Source organism: Mustela lutreola, chromosome 10, assembly GCF_030435805.1.
Source record: "Mustela lutreola isolate mMusLut2 chromosome 10, mMusLut2.pri, whole genome shotgun sequence".
Taxonomy (NCBI): domain Eukaryota; kingdom Metazoa; phylum Chordata; class Mammalia; order Carnivora; family Mustelidae; genus Mustela; species Mustela lutreola.
Genome location: NC_081299.1, coordinates 4,117,144 through 4,141,364, shown reverse-complemented (window position 1 = coordinate 4,141,364; position 24,221 = coordinate 4,117,144). Strand labels below are relative to the sequence as shown.

Below are 24,221 nucleotides of genomic sequence, written 5' to 3'. Positions count from 1 at the left end.
CGCCAATCCTGGTTCTTTTTCTGCAAGAAAAAAAATCCAAGTGGATTTCCGGAATGGTGGCCCAGGACTCAAAGCGGGGTATCTGGCCGGGGTGGGGCTTTTGCATAATGTAAATGAGGCCCGCGGAGGGACAGCCCGGAGGGGTGTGGCCAAGGATGAGGCCCCAGAATCCCCAGGCCCGCGGGAGCCTCGGAGGGGCCCGTGGAGGCCCAGGTGCGCTGCCGGGACCCCCCGGTAGAGGGCGCCCGCGGCTCCAGGACGCTTCCTTCTGCCTCTCGACGGGCCGCGGGGCGGAGCGACTGGGTCTCGCGAGATTCTCGCGCGGCAGGCGCCGGAGGCCAGCATGGCGGACTCGCAGTTGATCGTGAAGCGGGGTCCTTTCCGCTCCACGTGGCTGCGTGCCCGCAAGACTCGGACACAGCTCGTTCTCAGCCGCCGGCCCCGCCGCCGGCTCGGGGCCCTGCGCTGGTGCGGCCGGAGGCGCCTGCGGCGGCGGCTGCTGCAGGCCCAGGCAGCCGGCGCGGACTGGCGGGAGAGCGGCTGCCTGGTGTCGCGCGCGGCCACCCGGAGGCCCAAGAGCGCGGCCCCCAGCCGGGCTCCGGCCGCAGCCCCCGCTCCGAGCGGCCCCGCGAGCCTCCCCATACCGCCGGTGCGGCCGGCCGGCCCGGGCCGCGCGCTGGTGCTGCTGCCGCTCGAGCAGGTGGGTCGCGCCGGCGGGGCTGGCAGGAGACCCGGCCGCTCTGCAGGGTCTCCGGCGCCGGTCGCGCGCGTTCCTCCTGGCGGGGGTGCTGAGCCGGGGGGCCAGGACCGACCTGCTGTGGGATTCTGGGTTTCCAGAGCTGAAGGGGCTAGTGGTAAATAATACTAGTAGGTCGCATTTACTGGGTGCGTGGAAAATGCCAGGCTCGGTGTCGTACGTGCTTCGGGCTTGCGGACCCTTTTCCTACTCCTGGCTCCTGTGCAGTCGTTAGCTTGTTCCCGCAAGTTTGCAGACGGAGACGCTGAGACGCGCCGAGGTCGCCCGGTGAGAGGGGCGCGGTGGAGGCCGAGCAGGCGATCACACACGCGCCCCGGAGTGCGGGTCCTGCGCTCCTCACTCGGGCGCGGCTTCGAGGTCTTCCTCCAGGGCGGGAGGAAAGTGTCTGGCAGTGGGCCCTGGTAGAGGTAGGGGTCCGTGAGAGCGGCAGGCCCAGTTCCTTGGGACCCCCTCGTTCGTGTGTCCGGATACACCGGCTCGCGCTCTGGCTGTCCTGGGATGTGGAATTAGGTTAGAGAGATTGAGTACCCGATGGTCACCTAGTTACTTGGAAATCTCCTCCGCTCGGGTACGTGAATAGCAATTAAGACTTTAGAAAACTCGGGGCGCCTGCGTGGCTCAGTGGGTTAAGCCTCTGCCTTTGGCTCAGATCATGATCTCAGGGTCCTCTCTGCTCAGTGGGGAGCCTGCTTCCTCCTCTCTCTCTCTGCCTGCCTCTGCCTACTTGGGATCTCTGTCTGTCAAATGAATGAATAAAATCTTAAAAAAAAAAAAAAAAGAAGAAGAAGAAAGAAAACATACTATTAGAAAAAAGGGGGGGGTGCCTGGCTGGTTCAGTGGGTGGAGCATGTTACTTTTGATCTCAAGTTGTCACTTCCAGTCCCATCTTGGGCATAGAATCTAGTTTAAAAAAAAAAAAAAAATTTAGAGGGCGCCTGGGTGGCTCAGTGGGTTAAGCCGCTGCCTTCGGCTCAGGTCATGATCTCAGGGTCCTGGGATCGAGTCCCGCATCGGGCTCTCTGCTCAGCAGGGAGTCTGCTTCCTCCTCTCTCTCTCTCTGCCTTCCTCTCCGCTTACTTGTGATCTCTGTCTGTCAAATAAATAAATAAAATCTTAAAAAAAAAATTTAGAAAATTTCAGTCTCCTGCAACAGAATTTGTAATGTCACAGTTTCCTTTCTTTGTGCTTCTTCCCTAGGGTTTTACTTTTAGCGGGATCTGTCGTGTGACTTGCCTCTATGGCCAGGTGCAGGTGTTTGGCTTTACCATCAGCCAAGGCCAGCCTGCCCAAGAGGTCTTCTCTGCCTACACGCACGCGCGCTTGACTATCAATGCCGTGCATTATTCCATGCCTGAGAAAAGCAAGAAGGAGATGAAAAGGGAAGCCCGAGCTTTGCTCAGATCTCATCTTAATCGGGGTAAGGGAAAAACTGGATAATTTCCTGAGGGTATGTTAGAATAAGGCTGCTATCTTTAGATCCTTCCTATTGCAAGATATGGCGCACTCTTATGTCTCTATTTAAAGTGAAACTGGTTTTCACCATTTTACAGATGAGAAAAATGGCCCCAGGCCACACAAGTAGCTACCGTGTAGCAAAAGCTAACCTGGATTGACTTCTCCATCCAGGTGTGTTCCCTTGTATGCAGTGTGGTTTCCTGAAGAAAGCTTTCGAACTTAATTCCTGCTCTCAAAAAGTTGACAGTTCAGCCGAGGAGAAGGTGGTCCTAAAACAGTGTAGAATTTAATGGAGTTACTATTTCTAAGGTAGTTTATTTTTCTCTTTACAGATGACAGATGTTGGTTGATGAAGAATTTTTCTCCTCTGTGTTCCATCGTGATGCTAGAACAACTGAAAACCTCCACTGTGAACTTCTTAGTCAGCCATCCAGGTTTATCTTACGTTTTCGTACAAGAGGTAGGACCAGTTTTCATTCAGTTTTGCTAATTATTTTCATAGGAAAAGTCATGTCAGCTGACTATGGGATGCCCTCTCGGAAGATCAGTGTTGTAGGTTGTACACAGTGTCATATGTGAGTACAGTAAAATAGCGTAGAAAGGCGTATCGTGAAAAACATTGTCTCCCCTTCCGTGTTAGTTTTATTCCTCTGTGGAAGCCATCTTTTCATAATGTAGGTATTTAAATGCTTTTTGGAATTTTTAGTTATTTATTTAGGTTTTTCCCAAGTGTTTTTTGTTTTGAACTTTAAGTACAATCTACCCCTCAGCGTGGGGCTTGAACTCATGACCCAAAGATCAAGGGTTGCATGGGTTGCATGCTCTACTGACTGCAGCTCGGTGCCCTGCCTGTTGGAAACTTTAAAATGGTTATCAGTTTTTTTTTTTTTAAGATTTTATTCACTTGACAGAGACACAGTGAGAGAGGGAACACAAGCAATGGGAGAGGGAGAAGCAGACTTCCCGATGAGCAGGGAGCCCGATGTGGGGCTTGATCCCAGGACCCTGAGCCTAACAAACTGAGCCACCCAGGCACCCCTAAAAATGGTTATTTTTTTATCTTGATTTATTAACTTGAGATAGTGTAAATTTCCTCTATGAATGTACTTCAGTGTACTTAATAATTTCTCCCATCTCTATTTTCACCTCCCAAGTTTTTGCTGACCATGTCACTAATTTCTTTTTTAAAATTTTTAAAAATATTTATATTTTTTATTATATAAAAATATATATTTTTAATATAAAATATAGGGGTACTGGGGTACAGGTCTGTGAGTCCTTAGTTCACGATTCACAGTGCTCACTCACCATAGCACATACCCTCCCCATTGTCCATGGCCCAGCCAATCCCCGCCCCCCATTCCAGCATCTCTGTCTGTTTCCTGAGATTAAGAGTCTCTGATGGTTTATCTCCTCTGGTTTCATCCCATTTCATTTTTTCCTCTCCTCCCCCATCATCTTCTGCCTTGTTTCTCAAATTCCACATAATCAGCGAGATCATATGATAATTGTGTTACTCTGATTGACTTATTTCATGTTACTAATTTCTTAGTCAAGTTCTGTGGCTTTAATTGTCTCCCATGGGCCATACATTGAACCTACTCTGCGGGATTATGAGGCTGACTGGATGTGAGATGGGGAAGAACCGAGGAATACATGCTTTTGGGTGCAGGGGGTTACTGAAATGGGGGCATGTGGGAGGGGCAGATTGAGATCTTCACCTTCACGTGCCTGTTAGACATCACTGGAGTTGTCCCGTGGGCAGTTGCACATGGGAGTCTGGAGTTAGGAGCTTTCCGCAGAGTGGCCCGAAGGCCGAGAGATAGGATAATAACACCAAGGAAGATGATACAGAGAGACAAGGAGTTCAAAGTCACAGCCTTTTGGCACTCCCAAGAAGAGGTCGAGGTGAGGGAGCAGAGAGACTGAGAAGAGGGGTCGCTGATGTTGGAGGAAAACCAGGCAACTATGATCAGGAAGTCTTCGGAGGAACTGGAAGTGAATGGTTGTGCACCTGCCGCTGGTGGTAGTTGGGGGTAGGAGCCTCTTTCGGTCAAGCGCAGGGGCAGTAGGCTGCTGAGGGGGTGGCCTCACCACATCAGGGTCAAGTGTCTAGGGAGGGAGGAACTCTCGGGTTTAATAGTAAGGGATTTTGCTTCTGTAGAGTTTAGCTATAAAGGGAAGGGAAGAAATGACACAATAATTGGAGAAGTGTGGCCAGAGTTTTGTTTTTTTTTTTTTTTTGCTAAAATGGATGTAAAACCAGGCACGTTTGAACACAACAGGTGGGAATGATCAGAGCGGGGAGGATGCTGAGGACGCAGCAGAGGGAGGTGACGGCCGAAGTGAGGCCACCGAGGGAGGGCCTCTGGCTCTGGTGTCTGGGAGGGGCCGGCCTGGAGAGCTCTGGCAGTTCACCCGGAGTAGCTGGTGCAGGCACAAGTTCTCTTTTGATTGTCTCGGTCCACTCCGGGAAACGGGTCAGGGCCATCACTGAGTGGGAGCAGAGCTAGTGGGCAGGTGTCGGGTTGGAAGTGCGCGGAGAAGGTCCGCAGCGAGCGTGGGGGAGTGAGTAGACTGTTGTTTCATCTAGTGCAGACCCAGTAGCCCCGTGAGGGCCACGGGGGAGGAAATGGGAACCCCGTGTCACCAGGCCTTTGCCTCTTGCAAATGAAGCTTCCAAACACCTTAATACTCTGTTTTCATTCATTTTTGGCTTAATTTTTTTTCTGGGACTTCACCACCACTGTTTATATTCCTAATGCTCCTGCTTGGGTAACTCCCTCCCGCCCATGTTTAATACATTGTAGAATTATTTTTTTATACAAGGCAGTGACCTTTATATGATGTCATTTTACAAGATGCCCTTATTTTATCCTCTGTGATTGATAGTTGAGCACAGTATAGTTTTTCCCTCGAAACCTTAAAGGCCTTGCTCCTCTGTTTCCTAGAATCCAGAGCTGCTGATAGGAACTGATTCTTGTTCCTTTTATGTCTTTACCCTACGGTTGGTGAATTGCATGAGGATATGGTCGTGAGTGGGTCCCTTCCTTGATCTCTTCACCGTGGAGACCCTGTTCCCTCCAAGCCCCGCCGGCTGCAGCGAGGGCCTGCTCCTCCGTTCCGTGGGTTGGTTGGTGGCTTCCTGGTGCTTCTGCTGGAGCGCTCGTGGGCGTACTGGGCCTATCTTCAACCTTCTTCCAGCCCGGTCTGCACGTGTTCCTTGTCTTTTTACCTTATGTCTTGGAGACGGCCTTGATTTTGTTCTAAAGCACCAACCTGTTCTACGTGTATGGTCTCTGTTGGATTGTCCTTGTGGCAGCCGCTTTTTAAACTGGGACACCTTTTCCTTCCCTGCGGGGTCTCCTGCAGAGGTGATGGCAGCTTGGAAGTGCGTGTGAACCAGGAGGACAGGCACGGAAACGACTGGAGGAGTAGCTGACAGGACTCCCTGAAGGGGTGGCTGTGAGGGGGCAAGCGGGGGCCTCAGGTCTACCTTTCCTAGCTCGACGACTGTTTGAGGCTTACTAATTTAGAACTGGAGGAAGAAACGTGCACTTGTGTTCATGTTTTCTTAAAACTCAAATTGTTAATTTCAGAGTCCAACCTTCCAGATTAACTCTGAACATTTAGCCCTGAGGTCTGTTGGCATTAGAAGAGAGAAGAAAAAAAACGGCCTTCGTTTGACAGAGAGTGCCCTGTCGGCCATGGAGGAGTTGGTCACTGTGTCCTGTGGTGAGTGACCTGGTGATAAAGGGAGCATTCATCCCTCAGGGCCTCAGAGAATCATGAGTTACCTGTCGAGCCCTAAAGAAGGTGGCTAATTTGAGGCATCAATGTTTGTTTTGCCTCCAGAAGAAGTAGACGGCTGCCCTATCATTCTCGTTTGTGGCTCTCAAGACGTTGGAAAGTCAACATTTAATAGATACCTCATTAACCAGTTGTTAAACAGGTAAGAGTGGGGTTTTTTTGTTAAGATTTTTATTAGATTTGGGTCATGAAATAGGATTTTTGATTTAAGAAACTAGATGGGAATCCCTCCTGACTTCACGGCGGGGACTGTCTCCCAAGTCTGTGCGAAGGCGCTCAGCGGGGGGACGGCACTCCCTGTGGGACCGTGTTTTGGACTGAGGCACATCGGCCTCTTGGGGTGAATTGATCGTGTCACTTACCAGTGTCTTTGCGAGAAGAGTCACCTGGTCTCAGAATCTGTCTTTGTCCATATCCAGAGGTTAAGAGTAGGGAGCCGTTCTGTTGTGTTTTGAAAATCAGGTTTTAGGAAAGACAAAGTTGTATCCATGTTGTGAACGAGTACTGTGGCCACGCCTGCGCCCCATTTTCTTGTTATATTTATTTTTATGTTGATTGCCGTCTTTGGAGCATTCTACCTAATAGGCTGCATGGGGTGGGTTGGGCCTGCATATTGCATAAGGTCTGTAAGATCCAATTTATTCTTGTGACAGGGGAAAGCTAGTTGAGATTTTCTTTATTTCTTTCAAATTTTCAGTATTTCCTGCGTTGACTATTTGGAATGTGACCTGGGGCAGACAGAATTCACACCTCCAGGCTGCATTTCTTTACTCAATATTACGGAGCCAGTTCTAGGTATGTATTACACATTTCTTTCGTGTTTTGGTTTTATAAAACTCAAGTATATTGGGGTGCCTGGGTGGCTCAGTGGGTTAAAGCCTCTGCCTTCGGCTCAGGTCATGATCCCATGGTCCCGGGATGGAGCCCCGCATTGGGCTCTCTGCTCAGTGGGGAGCCTGCTTCCCCCTCTCTCTCTGCCTACTTGTGATCTCTGTCTGTCAAATAAATCAATAAAATCTCTAGAAAAAAAAAAAAAAACTCAAGTATAATGATCTTGAAAAAACAAAAAATTTAAGGGACGTCTGGCTGGCTCAGTTGGTAGAGCATGCAGCTGTCGGTCGCGGGGGTGTGAGTTCAAGCCTCACATTGGGCTTGGATCCTACTTTAAAAAAATTAAAAACAGGGGCACCTGGGTGGTTCAGTTGGTTAAGAATCTGCCTTCGGGGGTGCCTGGGTGGCTCAGTGGGTTAAGGCCTCTGCCTTCGGCTCAGGTCATGATCCCAGGGTCCTGGGATCGAGCCCCACTTCGGGCTCTCTCCTCAGCGGGGAGTCTGCTTCCTCCTCTCTCTCTGCCTACTTGTGATCTCTGTCTGTCAAATAAAATCTTTAAAAAAAAAAAAAAAAAAAAAAAGAATCTGCCTTCCGCTCAGGTCATGATCTCGGGGTTCTGAGATCGAGTCCCGCATCAGGCTCTCTGCTCGGCCTGGAGCCTGCTTTCTCCTCTCTCTCTCTCTCTCTCTCTCTGTCTCTGCTTGCCTCTCTGCCTACTTGTGATCTCTGTCAAATAAATAAATAAATAATCTTAAAAAAAAAAAATAGAATCTTCCTTTAGCTCAGGTGGTGATCCCAGGGTACTAGGATTAGGCCGTGTATCGGGCTCCTTGCTCGGCGGCGAGCCTGCTCCTCCCTCTTTCTCTGCCTCCCCTCCTCGTGCTCACATGCGCTCTCTCTCCAATAAATACAATATCTTGAAAAAAAAATTTAGCAAATAAAAACTAGAAAGGAACGTAGAAAAGTGAACATTTCCCTTACCAAACTCATGGTCTTCCCATAACTCTTCTGGCCTCTTAAAAAAAATACTATGATACTTTTCTAGGGTTCTGTTTGGGTACATGGAGCTGATAGCCATTGAGTTTTGTATAAACCAGAAACATGTCTTCCTGTGGTGCGCCCGTCGTATGTAAACCCATATGATATTGTAAACCAAGAAATTACATTAACACGATACTATTAGCTTTATTCAAAATTGATGAGTTACACTACTAATAATGTTCTTTTCTGGTTCAGACTCCAAGCCAAAGTCCCATGTTGCTTTTTTTTTTTAATGGTAAAATATGCACAGCATGATATTTACTGTTCGAATTGTTGCCCTGCGTACAGCTCAGTGACATTAAGTGCGCTCATAGTGTCACGTTCGCAGTGTCACATACCCTTCACCCCTGTCTGTATCTAAAACTCTATCATCCTGAGGTGAAACGCTGTCCCCATAAAGAACACTTGCCCCTCCTGCTCACCTCTCCTACTCTGACCCTGTGAATTTGCGCACTCCACGCACCTCATGGAAGTGAAAACAGACTATTTGGCCTTGTGTCTGTTTTTTTTTAACTAAGCATTTTTTTTCTTTTTGCTTATTTTTTTTATGTTTTTATCTTAGTCCAGTTAGTTAACACAGTGTCATGTTAGTTTCAGGGGTACAGTACGGTGACTCAGCACTTCCATGTGTCCCCCACAATGCCCTCCTCCATCCGCATCCCCTAATCGCCCTCATCCACAGCACCCTCCACGCATCGGGGTTTTAAGATAGTCCATATCGTAGCAGATAATAAAAATTTATTTCCTTGTGGGCGAGTATCATTCCATTGTGTACATGTATCACATTTTGTTGACATGCTCAACTGTGGATGGACAGTGGGACCGTTGTCACTTGGTGACTACAGGGAATCGTGCTGCTGTGAACATCCGCTTACGGTTACCTGTGCAGGTCCCTGCTTCTAGTTCTTTCAGTGAGATGCCAGGAGGGGAATTGCTGGGTCATGTGGTAACGCCGTGTCTAATCTTTTGAGAAACCGCCAGCTTGTTATTTGCAGCGGCTGCATTTTGCAACCGTGGGTGCGTGGGGCTCTCGCTTCTCCACGTCTCGTCATCTGGGTGACAGCTGTCCTGTCAGGTGTAACCCACTGTGGCTTTGATTTGCATTTCCCTGATGGCTGATGATGCGCCTCTGTTCCGTGCTTCTTGTTCCCGTGCTTTTGTAGATCTTTGGAGAAATGTCTGTGAAGTCCTTTGCCCATTTCTGAATTACCTTGTTACTGAGTGTCGGCATCCTTTGTGTGTGTTCTTGGTGTTGATCTCTTATCAGATAAACTGTGCAAATGATTTTTCCCATCCTCTAGGTCTTAATTTCTTTTTTTTTCCCCCCTTCTTTCTGTTTTCTTGACGGTGTCCTTCGATACACAGAAGTTCTTAATTTTTATGAAACCCAATTTCTTTTTTCTTTTGTTGACATTCTCTTGATGTCATATCCGCAGTGTTGCTAAGTCCAATATCATTAAGATTTTCCTGATGTTCTTGGAGTTTGGTAAGTTTTAGCTCTTATATTTAGTAAGTCTTTGGTCCATTCTGAATTAATTTTTGTATATGATACAGGGAAAGCATCCAGTGTCATTTTTTGCATGTGGATATCCAGTTTTCCAGTTATCATTTGTTGAAGACTGTCCTTTCGCCCATGGCATGGTCTTGGCACCCTTGTGGGAAAGCATTTGATCTTGCATATGAGGGCCTGTTTCTGGGCCCTCTGTTTTATTCCACTGGCCTAGATATCTGTCTTTTTGCCAGTTCCCTGCTAATGGAAGCGCGTGAGTCCCCCCAGCTTCATTCTTTTTCAAGATTGTTTTGGCCACTTGGTCACCTTGCAATCCCGTATGAATATGAAGATCACTTTTTCCATTTCTGTGAAAAAGGCTGTTGGATTTTTTTTTTTTTTTTAAGATTTTATTTATTTATTTGTCAGAGATAGAGGGAGAGAGCGAGTGAGCACAGGCAGACAGAGAGGCAGGCAGAGGCAGAGGGAGAAGCAGGCTCCCTGCCGAGCAAGGAGCCCGATGCTGGACTCGATCCCAGGATGCTGGGATCATGACCTGAGCTGAAGGCAGCTGCTTAACCAACTGAGCCACCCAGGCGTCCCAAGGCTGTTGGATTTTGGTTAGGGATTGCGTTGACTGAATCTTTAGCTCTCTTTGGGTGACATTGGCATCTCAGTTAATGATAAATCTTCCCGTTCATGAATACAGGATGTCTTTCCAGTTTCTTAGGTCTTTTTAAAATATTTTTCAGCAATCTTTTTTTAAAGATTGTGTTTATTCATGAGAGAGAGAGAAGGAGGCAGAGGGAGAGGGAGAAGCAGGCTCCCCACTGAGCAGGGAGCCTGATGTGGGCCCCGAACAGGACTCTGGGATCATGACCTGAGTTGAAGGTAGACGCTTCACTGACTGAGCCCCCAGGCATCTTCTTTCAGCAAATACTTTGTGGTTTTCGGTGTGTTAGTCTTTCATTTGGTTAGATTCGTTCCTAAGGGTTGGATTCTTTTAGCTACTACTGCAACGGAATGGCTTTCCGTTTTGTTGTTCAGATTGTTCACTGTTGGTGTGTAGAAACACACATGGTTTTTGTGTGTTGACTATGTACCCTGCAACTTTGCTGAATCCCTGTGTTAGCTCTCATAGGTTTTTTGTAAATATTTTTGGGTTTTCTGGATAGATCCTCATCATCTGTGACTAGAAATAGTTTCACTCTTCCTTTCCAGTCCGGATGCCTTTGATTTCTTTCTTGTCTCCTGGCGCTCTCTGGCTGGGACCTCCGGGACAGTGCTGCGTAGAAGAAAACGTCTCTTTCTTGTTCCTCACCTTAGAGGGAGTGTTCTCCCTAGATGGATGCTGTCAGGTGCCGGTGTTTGTTGTCCTGTCATCAGGCTAAAGAAGCCGCCTTATGTGTCTCATGTGCAGAGTGTTTGTATCGTGAAAGCGCCGGACTGGTCAGCTGCTATTTCTGGTCTGTCGAGATATGTGTGGGTTTTTTGTTTGTTGACTTTCAAAAAAGGCAGATGATAGATCAGGTTGCTGGATGTGTTGTGGATCTAACCGACTTTTTGACAAAAATAAGTAGGGCACTCATACTGTTTTTATAGTTTTTTTTTTAAGATTTTATTTATTTATTTGACAGAGAGAGATCACAATCAGGCAGAGAGAGAGGGAAGCAGGCTCCCACTGAGCAAGGAGCCCGGTGTGGGGCTCAATCCCAGGACCCCGAGATCATGAGCCGAAGGCAGAGGCTTTAACCCACTGAGCCACCCAGGTGCCCCTGTTCTTACAGGTTTGTTTTTTTTTTTTTTTTTTAAGATTTCATTTACTCATTTGACAGAGAGAAACCACAACTAGACGGAGAGGCAGGCAGAGAGAGAGGGAAGCAGGCTCCCTGCTGAGCAGAGAGCCCGATGCGGGACTCGATCCCAGGACCCTGAGATCATGACCCGAGCCGAAGGCAGCGGCTTAACCCACTGAGCCACCCAGGCGCCCCCGTTCTTACAGTTTTATCTAAACTGCTTGTTTGGACTTTGCTTTCCTGCTGGTTTCATTTTTCCTTTTCTTTCGCGTCTTCCCAAGTCTGTTTACTTTTCTTCTCCTTTCTTACCCCTTTACTGTTTCAGCAGGCGTTTCCCCAGACAAGGACACTCTGCTACATAGTCATGACGCGGCCACCAAGTCAGGGTAGCGATTCGGCCGTGGTGCGGTCCCTCTTCTGCCCTCCAGCCACCTGCCAGGCCCGTGTGTGTTTGCAGATACTTGGCTTCTCCCGTCTGGAGCATCCCCTCCAGCTTTTCTTACCTTTATGACCTTGATGGCTTGTCAAGGAGGAGTGCCTTTGTCGAGCGTCCCTGTGGTTTGATTGAGATGTGGTGCTGGGTTCTCAGTGCATCTTATCAACAGGCCATTGTCAGTTGCCCTGTCACCAGAGCTGAGCTCTGATCATTTGTTCAAGTAAGCATTTGCCAACGTGTTCCACTCTGTAACTAGGTGGGTCGTTTCCTCTGGAGTGTCACTGCTTGTGGATCTCCTCGGTGCACAGAGCTAGGAAATGCATGCATGCTTAGCCCCGCACATGCGCATACGTGTGTGTGTATGGGCACATGCATACGTATGTGTACGTACACTATGTCTGTGTCTCTCTGTACGTACATTCCCAGTGTATGAAGAGCTGTGAGTTTACTGTGGTTGTTCCGATCCCAGCCTGACGGTCTGGGCTTCTTCTGGTTAGCCTCCCCCTTCCGTGTCTGTAAGTGTCATCTCTGACGAGAAGAACTGTGGCTGTGATTATTGCCCGTGTATTTCCATGTTTACTCAGTCCCTCTGCTGTGCAGGCCCCTTCCTCAGCTGTAGGCTGCCCCGGATCCCCAGCCGCACCCTTGAGAGCTTCGCCAGCCCTGTCCTAGGTGGCCTTGCACCAGCCACAGTGACCAAGGCCCTCACCCTGTCCACTGTTGCAGTGTGGTCCTGGTTATCACCTGCTGAGTGAGTTCCTAGCCCAGCCAGAGAGGGGAGTTAGCTCAGGCCTGACAGGGGCCGGGAGTAGAAGCATCTGCTCCAGAGCCTGCCCACCGGGGTTCAAGTCCAGCCTAGAGCTCTTCGGGTGTGATACTGCCTAGCTCATAGGGTTTTTATGAACATTGGAGACCACGTGTGAAGTGCGTGGAACGTGGTAAGTGCTAGGTTTCTACAAGTTCCTGCTCTTGTTTATTTGTCCTTTCTAGAATGTCCCGCTGCAGGGCTGGGTGGTGTTTTGTTTGAGGGTATATGCTAAGTACCTAGAACCAAGCCCAGGGTGTTACAGGTGCTCAGTAAGTGTTTGTTGAGTGGATGGCCTTATTAGGATAGAATGTGGATTAACTGTATGTAAAAATGAGCGTGTCTTTGTGTGAAGTTGGAAGCTTAGGTTTTTTTGTTTTTGTTTTTGTTTTTTTAATTAATTAATTTATTTAAGAGAGAGCATGAGCAGGGAAGTGAGGGAGAGGGAGAAGCAGACTGCCCACTGAGCAGGGTAACCCAGTGGAGGCCTCAATCCCAGGACCCTGAGATAGTGACCTGAGCAGAAGGCGGACACTCAACCGACTAAGCCTCCCAGGTGCTGGGAAAGCTTAGATTTCTTCTGATTTATTTATTTAAGTTTTTATTTATTTGACAGAGAGAGACACAACAAGAGAGGGAACACTGCAGGGGGAATGGGAGAGGGAGAAGCAGGCTCCCTGCTGAGCAGGGATGCGGGGCTCTATCCCAGGACCCTGGGACCCTGACCTGAGCTGAAGGCAGACACTCAATGACTGAGCCACCCAGGCATCCCAAAGCTTAGATTTCTGAAAATGGGATCGAGCTGCTGCTAGTAGTAGGATGTTTGGTAGGATGTCTTTGATTTCCTAAGGATCTTGGTCACTCCTGATGGCCGAAGCAAAACCCTCACACTCATTCATTTATAAACAATTTTATTTATTTATTAGAGAGAGAGAGTAGGAGCACAAGCAGGGAGGAGGGCCAGAGGGAGAAGCAGGCTCCCCACTGAGCAGGAAGCCTGGTACGGGGCTCGATCCCAGGACCCTGGGATCATGACCCCGGCTGAAGGCAGACACTTCACCAACTAAACCACCCAGGTGCCCCCCCCCTCCACCTCACCTTTTTTTAAATAGTGACAGATTCAAACTCTAAGCTTCATCTTCCTAGGACCACCTTTCACCCACCAGAGGACACCACAGAAAATGGTGTATTATGGGAAGCCGTCTTGTAAAAACAACTATGAGAATTATATTGAGATAATAAAGTATGTGTTCAGTTCCTACAAGAGGGAGTCGCCTCTCATCGTCAACACAATGGGCTGGGTGTCAGGTAAGCCCGCAGGGGCGGTGTGGCCTGAGAGGAGGGGCAGCGCGAAGGGCTCTGGCTTCAGGCAGTAATGCCGGGCCCAGTTCTAGGAGACGCTTCCTCGTGGTCCTTTCTTGTCTCAGCACAGCTGTGCCACCTTCTCCTGGCAGCGCGTCACTGTCTGATGAGCGCGCTAGCTGCTTGTGTCCTCCTCACAGACAAGGGGCTTCTGCTTCTCGTCGATCTCATCCGGCTGCTGTGTCCCAGCCACGTCGTGCAGTTCAGCTCTGGCCGGAGCAAGTACATGCCCAACCTGACCCCTGACTACGTGGACGACGTGGACGGCCTGTACACCAAGAGCAAGTCCAGAGTCCGCAACAGAGGCTTCCGGCTGGCGGAGTTCACGGAGAGCTTGGAGTTCGCCGACGAAGAAAAGGAGAGTCCGGTTGTGTTCACTGGACACAAACTGATGTGTGTCCAGTCGGACTTTGCATTCAGGAAAACTCCAAGAAACAGGTAATCAAACCGCCACGGCTGGGGCTGCAGCTGTTCTCCGCCCTCGGTTCCTTAGAAGGGATGAGTCCTTCACGAGCTTTCGAATCCGCCTCCCAGCCCAGTGTTCGTAAAGGAGAATCTGTTCTTTTCTGAGCTGTTACTATCCCAACAGAAACACAGGCGGCCTCCAATTTGAGGGAGTGTGACTTCTCAATTTTCCCACTTTATGTTGGTGTTAAAGCAGTACACATTTGGTAGAAACTGTACTTTGGATTTTGGTCTTTTCCTGGGCAAGCACGATGCTGTACGGTGCTCTGCCCTGAGGCTGGGCGGTTTTAGTGGTTCCCGGCTCCGGGTCAGCCCGGAGGGTGAGCCGCGGGGACTGACGCCATTCGGCACCCGCACAACATAGGCTCTGTGTTCGGTGATTCTGCCTAGCAGAGGCTAATGTGAGTGTCCTGAGCTCATTTAAAATAGGTGAGGCTGGGTGCCTGCATGGCTAAGTCATGAAGCCTCTGTCTTTGGCTCAGGTCACGATCCTAGGGTCCTGGGATCGAGCCCCACATTGGGCTCCCTGCTCAGTGGGAAGCCTGCTTCTTCTCCCTCTGCTACTTCCCTTGCTTGTGTTCCTTCTCTTGCTGTGTCTCTCTGTGTCAAAGAAATAAATAAAATATTTTAAAAATAAATAAAGTAGGTGAGGCTGAGTTGTGATGTTCGGTAGGCAAGGTGTCTTAAAGGCATTTTTTTTTTTTTTTTAAGATTTTATTTATGTATTTGACAGAGTGTGACCACGGGTAAGCAGAGGCGGGCAGAGAGAGGGGAGAGGGAAGCAGGCTCCCCGAGGGGCAGAGAGCCCGATGCGGGGCTTGTGGGGCTTGATCCCAGGGCCCTGAGTTTGTGACCTGAACTGAAGGCAGATACTTAACCCACAGAAACACCCAGGTGGCCCTATAAAGGCTTTTTTTTTTTTAAGATTTTATTTATTTATTTGACAGACAGAGATCACAAGTAGGCAGAGAGGCAGGCAGAGAGAGAGGAGGAAGCAGGCTCCCTGCTGATCAGAGAGCCCGATGTGGGGCTCGATTCCAGGACCCTGAGACCATGATCTGAGCCGAAGGCAGAGGCTTAACCCACTGAGCCACCCAGGCGCCCCTAAAGGCATCTTTGATATCCGGTATTTTCCCCTCTTTGGGGTTTCTGAGGGTGGAACTGCCTTGTAAACTGAGGAAGACCCATACCCAGAGGGGCCCTGCAGCTCTGGTTTCCAGGAGCGTTTGGAGGAGAGTCTTTACATGTCACGTTCTCCAGTGGGGCTGTGGAGAGGGTCTGCAGGCGTTACGGTGGGACCATGTGGTCTCTCAGTGCATAACCCGTGTAATGACTGGCAGGCTCTGTCCTGAGGTTAAAGCTCTGCTTCACCCCGGTTTACTTCGCAGAGAGTCTCACAACAAGGTTCTTCGGGATTTGGCGGTCCTCGGTTACCTTGGCCAGCTGCAGCCGCCCGTGCCAAAACCGCTGTGTCCCTTACATGGCCTGACGCCCTATCAGGTAATCGAACTTGGACAAGGAATTCTCTGTGGATGCACCAAGCCCTTGTGGGGCTGCCGGTGCACGTTCTCTAGCCGCGGGGTGACGTTTCGCTCTGCCCCGCCCGCCCCCCCCCCCCCCCCCCCCCGTGGTGTGGATTTTGTGGTGACGACCTCAGTTTACAGACAGGGGTGCAGTGACCTCGCTCGAGAGTCCGTGCTCTCAGCGGCTGCCCTGTGTTGGGCAGGACTGTGCTTCTCTGCTGCTCTAGAATGTCTGGCTGACCCCAGAGGTGGCACCGGGCAGTCCAGCTCCAGTGTTCCCGCTGTGGAGCTGGCTGTGAGTCTGTGTCTTAGCCAGAGCTCGGAGGCTGTACCAGAGCTCCTAGGACAGTTCTGTGGCTTCAGTCAGTGTTCACAGTGATTCCCAGCATCTGGAGAACTCTCTCTCTCACTCTTTATTTTATTTTATTTTATTTTATTTTTATTTTTTTAAAATGTAGTCCATACCCAATGTGGAAATCCAATGCTGTGTTCAGACTCAGGGCCCTGAGATCATGACCTGAGCTGAGATAAAGAATCAGACACTTAACCAACTGCACCCCTCAGGAGCCCCCCAGAAACCAGTCTTTTTTTTTTTTTTTTTAATTTATATATTTTGACAGAGAGATCACAAGTAGGCAGAGAGGCAGGTGGGGGGCGGGGAAGCAGGCTCCCCGCTGAGCAGAGAGCCCGATGTAGGGCTTGATCCCAGAACCCCGAGATCATGACCCGAGCCGAAGGCAGAGGCCTAACCCACTGAGCCACCCAGGAACCCCCCAGAGACCAGTCTTGAAAGCATTTCATATTATTGTGAAAAGTGGATTCTAGGGTTAAGTGGATTCTAGTCGGTTAAGTGTCTGCCTTTGCCTCAGGTGAGGATCCCACGATCCTGGGATCATGGGTCGAGCGCCACATTGAGCTCCCAGCTCAGCGGGGAGCCTACTTCTTTCTCTCCCTCTCCCACTGCCACGCCCCCTGCTTGTGCTCTCTCACTTTCAAATAAATAAATAAAGTCTTTTTTTAAAAAAAAAAAAAAACAAAGAAAGAAAGAAACGACCATGATATTGAAATTCCAGATGGCAAAAGATGAGGACAGCACTAGGCAGCATTTCCTACATGCTTACCATCTGCGTGCTCTGTCTAAGCCTGTGGTAACTTCTTTACTCACAATGGCTTTGTTATTTCCCCATTTTACAGATGCAAGGATCTTGAGTCAGCTTGCCTGAGGTGGCTAGTAAAAGTGGGGTCTGGGACTGGAGCCCAGGCAGCCAGACTCTAGAGCCCAGAGTGTTCACCCTCCGCTGTCCATACTGAGCGCTCCCTGTGTGCTGGCGTTCTGCTGAGCACGTCACAGAGGGGGTGGATTCCTGGCTGCCTGCGGAGGGGGGAGCTCTTTCATGCCCTGATTACAGCCTCCGAGATGCTGGCCTGAGGTCACCCTCTGGGGGCACTCCTGAGGCAGGAGCAGTGGGGCTGGCCCATGAGGACGTGTCTCCCAGGCCTGGTGGTGAGATCGTCTCCCCTGGAGACACTCAGGCAGTTAGTGGAATGGGGTTTTGGTCAGTGGGGTCGTTTACTCCAAGATGCCCTACAGCGGACCTTGAAGCTTATACACCAGTAACTGTATCTGCCTGTTACTATTTCAAATTTGGTTTTGGAATCTAAGCAGTATAACCAAATACTTCTGTACTTTACAAATTGGGAATTACCCAGAGAGCTACACGTTAAAGGTCGTTACAGTTGACCGGTAAACAGCATCTTCATGTGGGGTGTTTTGATAAATGCAGTCAGCCCATGTGGTAAATGTCTTCTTCCTTGTGATTTTCCTTAATGAGATTTTCTTTTCTCCAGCCCACTTTATTGTGAGAGTACAGTATGTGATAACAACGCACAAAGTGTGTGTTTATGTCATCGGGAAGGCTTCCATCACCAGGAGGTTAAGTTTAACCTTAACCATCCTAGTGGTTAAGTTTTTTGGGGGGATGGTCAGAAGTTATTTGTCGACGTTGACTGCGTGGGGTGGGGAGTCCGTGCCCCTAGTCTCTGTGCTGTTCAGGCCTCCATTTGTGCTCCTGGAGTTCGATCCATTTTTTCTTACTTCCGTATGTTACATAGTGAAATGATGGAAGCTTTTTCTCACTGAACGGAGGTTCGCTTTCTGACATTAGGAGACCTCTCAGCAAGTGGGGTTTTCATGGTCCCCCTTGACTTCAATGCTTTAGGGTATCCTCAGATTTGTGTCTTAATGTGTCTCCTTAGATAAGAAAGTTCCAGGCAACAGTTTGGATTTCTAGCGAGTGTTGGCTGGCCAGGAAGTTCGTATGAATTTCCTAGGTTCAGTATATTAAAGTAGGGGAACACTGACCAGGGTTCGTTAGCATTTCTGTTCTGTTTAGACGCTTTTTGGTGGGCAGTTTGGCCAGTGTGACTTTAGATAGCTGCCTAGTCAACTTATAAAAACCAGAAGTAGCTTTTCCAGTGGAATTAATAGAGGGAGGTGCGGATTTATTTTCCAGGTCCCTTTCAATGCGGTTGCGCTCCGGATTATTCACGCTGATGTCGCTCCCACACATATACTATACGCTGTGAATGCCAGCTGGGTTGGTCTTTGCAAGATCCTGGATGATGTCAGAGGATACGCACATGGACCCATCCTACTCGCCCAGACTCCGATCTGTGATTGTTTGGGGTTTGGTGAGTCAAAGTAAAACATGTCTATATACCTACTGAATCGATCCCCTTCTCCAGCTGTATTTGGCTGGTCTTGACCTTGGAGCTGTCTCTCGGCTGGAGTGGTCAGTGTCTCTGCCTTCTAGACAGTGGCCCTGGGGGCTGGCGGGTAGGAAGGAAGCAGCATTTTCTCTGCTGCTCCTGCTAGCTCTAAATCTGGGATTTCTAAGGGCCTGGTCATGGCCTTCTTGTCACTTGACATGTTTTCCCTAGGACATCTGTCCACCTGCTAGGGCCCTAGATCCATCTTTAGGCTGACTTTACACAGGATCGGCACAGCTGTGTGTCCGAGCTCAAGGGCCCACTCACTTCTCCGCTTGGGTATCTCACTGGGATCTGAGACTTAGGCCCAAGACTGAGGTCCTAGTTTTTTCCCCAAATGCCCTCCCACACTGCACCGTCTCCTGTTCCCAGGCCTGTGAGGAGTCCTTGGAAGATTCACTCTGGTGTTTATGCCAGACCTCTGGGTCCACCCTGGCACCCCTTGCCTTCATTCGACACATCCAGGCCACTGGCAGGGGTGGGAGCTTGTGCGCAGAATCTGTCCGATGCCTCCATCTCATCTCTTCTCACTCTGCCAGTCAGAGCCACCGCTGCTCTGCTGGGCTTGGCACCGTCGGGTGATCTGAGGACAGATGTGAATATGTCACATCCTGGTGTTTCCCGTCACTCCGGCCAGGCCTGTTGGCCTGGCACTGCTTTGGGCCCTTCCTCCTTCGCCAAGCCTGCCTCATGTGCTTGTCCCCCTGGTCACTGAGGTCATTAAATGTCAGGGTACGTTTCTGGAAGGGTGCTGGACCTAAGTAGCCGAAAATGAGCAAAACCCTTACATAATCGAATACATGTGTCCGAGTTAGACAACATGACTTGTGAGAAGTGTTTCCACAGAAACTGTCACCTGGTACAGACCATGAAGAAGGAATTGATGACAGGGAAAGATTGAGTCGTTTGCGTGTTCCCCACAGTGGCTTTTCTTCCTGGCCTGGGTGTGCCTTAACTTGAGACAGTCTGGGACTTCAGCAATAGGGCACTTCAGTTGCTCACAGCTGAACAAGGGGAGGGTTCCAAGAGAACTCGACCACTCCTGGCTGAGAATGGTCAAGTACTCCCATGCCTTGGAACTTTATATTTTCAAAGTGAAACACAGTTGAAATTGAAATTCTTATTTTAAAAGCCATTCTACAATTCTCAGTGGTAGGAAGGTAGAGCATCTTCCGGAAAGGATTATGTGTGTGTGTGTTGTGCCCTCAAGGAATCTGCAGAGGGATCGACATGGAGAAGAGGCTTTACCACATCCTCACTCCGGTGCCCCCAGAGGAGCTAAGAAATGTCAACTGTCTGCTGGTCGGGGCCATTTCCATTCCCCAGTGTGTATTCAAGAGCCAGGTGAGTGCCACTCCCGGGGACAGCCCTGGAGGTAGCCGGAGAGCTCGCGGCAACAGGTGACCGTATGGGAACTCACACTTCATTGGAGAGGCTGAACGAGGCAAATGGAGGGTCCAAGCGGCCTCAGAGGCTCAGGGCCATGAATGGCCGTCGTTGGTGGCCCAGAGCCCCATGGTGGTGCCATTATCCCAGGAGTAGGTCATGGGAGAGAGAACAGAGGTGGTCTCTCCAGGACTCCTTCCTGACGGCGGTCTGTGGGTCCACCTGTGAGAAGGTCACGGGACGGTCATGTTGGCCGAGGACATCCATGTGGTGGCCTGGGGAGGCAGCGGACATTCTCCCCTCTCAGCTGCTTGTCTTAACTTGTTTGAGAGAAATGCATGCGCGTCCCCTTCTCTCCTGCTGGTCGATGTCTCTGTGCGGTGGAATTGGACCGAACGGCGGCAGTCGCCTTTGTACCCGGGCCCATTGGGTCGGGTGGACCCCTGCGGGAAGGGGAACCGGAGGTCTTGGGGTGCAGGGACCTCACTCAGACTCTCCCTTTCCACAGTGTTTTCTGGGGAAGAGGTACAGCGCCGCAAAGTCTGATGCGCGGGGAGGGGGTGTTTCCACGTGTTCTCTGTGTTTCTGTTTCAGCGCGGGCTGGAAGGGACAATCCCTTACGTCACCACCGATTATAACTGTAAACTTCCTGGAGCATCCGAGAAGATTGGAGCGAGAGAAACCAAGGAGACGCGTGAAGACAAAGTACACCCAAAACCCAAACTCTACCGAAAAGTAAACTGACGCTGACGTCGTCAGTAAGGGAAGGTGCTCTTCCCGGGAAAGCAGACCTGTCTCCAGCCTGACGCCAGAGCGACGGCGGCCGGGAACGGCGCGCTTCTGTCGCAGACGGTGTCTCCTGTGCAACTCGTGGATCCAGAATCAGTTTAACTCTTTTGAAAGCTGCGTGACCTCGAGTTTTGCCCTAGTGTTCTGTATGCTGCTTCGTACTTACTGTCTGTTTTATTTTCTAAAGAGTCAAAGCAGCAGGGAGAAGTTTGTACACCATTAAAACAGAACATAGTCGGTTCCTCACAAAGCCCTTCAAAGACCTGGTTGTTGGAATCTGAATAAAAATAGGGAAACAGGGGCCACAAAAATCTACCAAAGAAGGAAGGCTGGCCAGTGGGTTCTCGAGCGTAACCGGATGCGGGGGCTCTCCTGGTCCTTGCCCGGCGATGGCCGACAAGCAGGGGGTCCCGGCGGCAGGGTCTACCGGTGGATGGTCGCCACTGGGGGGTCGCGCTCCTCCTCTGCTCCTCTGATGCCGTCCGTACCCTCGGTCATTCCCGTGGTCCAGTGTTCAAAGGTTTCGTTTCGTCTGTTCAGTGTAATCAGGGTTTCGTAGATAAAACGATTGGACTCGAGTCATTCATCTTTTGTTTTTGTCCTCACCTGATGACTTTATGCTGAAAAAATTGCTCTCAAACCCAGGACACCTTTCCTAGGGTCTGCTTAGAACCAGCTCGGTCCTAACTGACATCTCGTCTTACGCTGAGGACGCGCGTAGGCTGCCCTGGCACCGGGCTGTTTGGAAGAAGGACCATCAGCAGCGTCTGGAAAGCCCCCTCTTGCCTTTGACGTCTGGACCAGACGGAACTTGCACCTGCGGAGGACCTGGTGCCACTTAGCACTTTCTCTGCGGGGTGGGGGGTTGGGGGGCGGCTTCAGGAGGCTGGGAGTGATGCTGCTTTCCCGGATGGCTTTGAGGGATATAGGGGAAACCCGTTCTTCATCTTCTCTCTGGTTGTCACAATTCTTGACCCTCCAGGGTCAGAGTGATTTCAGGAAACAAGAACATTAGGCGGGGTCACGTCATTTGTCCGTTTAAATCTGTGAGAGTCATACCGAGGTAGCGTTTCACACTTGTGGATTCAGCTTCCTACAGGCCGAAGGCTGGTTACTCGGATAAGGGTTTTCACATCGTGTTAGTTTAAACAGTTGGTTATTGTCCTGATTCTTGGGGTGACCCCTCGGTGTCTCAGAGACCCATGCTCCCACATTCTCCCCGGAGCTCTGCCACCCCCCAGGGTTGGTTTCAACTCCCTAGAGACTGTTTAAGGTCTAACTTCATTTGTCTTGTTTATATTTAAATTTACCTTGTGCCTGTTTTCTGTCTTGGTCTTGCCAAAATTTTGACAATCTGCCACCCTCCTTCCCTAGTTCCTTGAGTCTTCACAGTGACTCTCTAGGAGACACACAGTGACACACTCTAGGCTCAAGCCGCAGGTCTCAGGAGCAACATAGGTGGTGCCCCTGGCAACCCAGTCCAGGCAGGCTTGCCTTTGGCCTGATTTCCTGCCGCCCTCGAGGGTTGTGCCTGGGAAGGAAGCAGGCCTTGTCGCTAGAGGGAGCTGCCAGCCACTGGTCTGGTGGCCGAGGGGCGAGCGCAGCCTGGAGCCTGCCCTTCCCGAGACTGGAGGGCTCAGGCTTCCTGGAGACTTGGCCAGCTTGGGGGGCCTGGTCAGACCCGCGGCCGTGCCATCCACCCTGGATGTCTGTGCCTGTGATTGTCGATGTCCGCAGCTGGGGCTTCTTGTCGCTTCTACCGGCCTTTGGTTCAGAATATGGTGGTAAGATCCACCCTTGAATTGTTTTTAAATTAACAAAAACTCAGTTGTGTGTGTGTGATTTTCAAAGCACATGCTTATTTGAAGAAAAAAATAACGTGACTTAGAACTCGAAAGCCCTGGTTGCTGATTTTGTGGTTCTCTAAAGGCAGTTCTTTAGAAGGGATCCCTCACAGGAAAGATAGATGGGAAAGTAGGTGACACGATTCTTGGATTCTGGGGTTTTAGTTTGTAAACAAAGGTCAGTTCCTTGCTGAAGTGGTGGCCCTTCTAGAGCGTGGCCTGGGATGGAGAGAGGGCAGGACAGTCGAGCTGGCCTGCAGGGGCCGTGAGTGTTCGTGAAGTCAATCTGGAGGAGGCCTGCGGGGCAGGGCGGGGCGCGGCCTGGGCTGGGACCCCTGGGACCAGTGGCTGCTTCCCTGCAGCACGGGGGGGATTTGAGCCCGTGGCGGGAGCACCCACTCATGCAGGCCCAGGTTCCTGTGCTTGTGCCCAGAGGGTGTTGTGTTTTTGTTTTCATTGTCTAGTTGGGAGTTTTATCCCTCAGGTTTGGACATGGCAATACGGTGGTCCAGGCAGCAGGCTTTGGTAGTAGAGCTCTGAGTCAGAGCCCTGAGGGCCCGCGGGCCAGCCGTGGGACTTCGTGGGGGATACTCGACCTCAGCCTGCTGATGTCTTCAGAATGCTGGTGGCTGTTCCTTGGGGTGCCTGTGTGGTGGGTGCACGAGGACTGTCTGTACGTGGCGGGGCAGAACTCCATCTTTGGCTAAATTGTAAACTCTGAGAAGGCAGGGACCAAGATTGTGTTCCTTGGTCACATTGGGACGACGAAGAAACTAAGTGTTGACATCCACAGCCGTCTCACCCTCCTGCCTGCAGGCAGGGTTCCCTCCGCAGCATTTTCCAGCCCGGTGAGCCGTCGTTGGGGTGCCCCAGCGGGCCGGTTCCGGTCTTCCGTTAGCCCCGAGCCCCGTTCCCTGTTCCTGGCAGTTCTTCAGAAACCCCCACGTAGCTGCTTTTAAAGTTGGACGAACCGTTTGCACGTGTAGAAAACGACTTTCAGTCACCGCCGTGTAGGTAACCCGGGTCCCTGCCATGATGCTGTGTTGTCTGGTGTTTTTCTAAATTGTGTGTGTGTCTTATAAAATTGGTGTCCTGCCGTATGTGTGGTTTTTTAATCCAGCTCTTTTCACTTAACTGTGAACTTCTGTATCATTAAATATTTTTGAGAACATGCATTTAATTGTGTATTTTGTTACAGATACAGATCATTTTATTCCAGGAAATTATTTAAAACACTTGGGAGAAATTACAGCAAAAACTTTGGGGAAAAGAAAGCAATGGCAGGGAATCTGGGTGCCAGAGCAGAGCGGACAAGACACCTAGCAGATGCCGCATGTGGGTGCCGGAGCAGAGCAGACAGGACACCTAGCAGATGCCTCTGCTCTTTTCCATCTCAGTGTGCATTTTAAAGATTTATTTATTTATTTTGAGAGGAAGAGGGAGAAAGTGTGAGCGTGAGAGAGGGGAGAGGCAGAGGGAGAGCGTATCCCCAAGCAGTTACCCGCTGAACGCAGAGTGTGACCCAGGACTCGATCCCACGGCTCTAAATCACGGCCCGAGCCGAAACCGAGAGCCAGACGCTCAACTGACCGGCCCGCTCCGGCACCCCTCCTCACTGTCGGGTGAGTTTTTGGGAGTTTTTGGGGGGCCCAGGCTGTAAGTT

At 50.3% G+C, this 24,221-nt stretch overlaps 1 protein-coding gene across 3 annotated transcripts; it reads left to right on the top strand.

Moving 5' to 3' along the window:
- Positions 1-305: 305 nt before the first annotated feature.
- On the top strand, positions 306-23,733 carry NOL9 (nucleolar protein 9). Of its 3 annotated transcripts, none has more exons than XM_059138259.1 (12): positions 306-700; positions 1,955-2,174; positions 2,545-2,672; positions 5,812-5,947; positions 6,071-6,164; positions 6,720-6,817; positions 13,567-13,728; positions 13,848-14,220; positions 15,636-15,747; positions 18,284-18,461; positions 19,750-19,883; positions 20,520-23,733. In XM_059138259.1, exons 1-12 carry the CDS (start codon positions 344-346, stop codon positions 20,667-20,669), a joined length of 2,142 nt encoding a protein of 713 aa, XP_058994242.1. In that variant the 5' UTR covers positions 306-343; the 3' UTR covers positions 20,670-23,733. The 3 variants fall into 3 exon arrangements, with proteins under 3 accessions (XP_058994242.1, XP_058994240.1, XP_058994243.1); XM_059138257.1 differs by having other exon boundaries at positions 6,068-6,164; XM_059138260.1 differs by having other exon boundaries at positions 308-700; positions 6,068-6,164; positions 13,923-14,220.
- Positions 23,734-24,221: the final 488 nt, after the last annotated feature.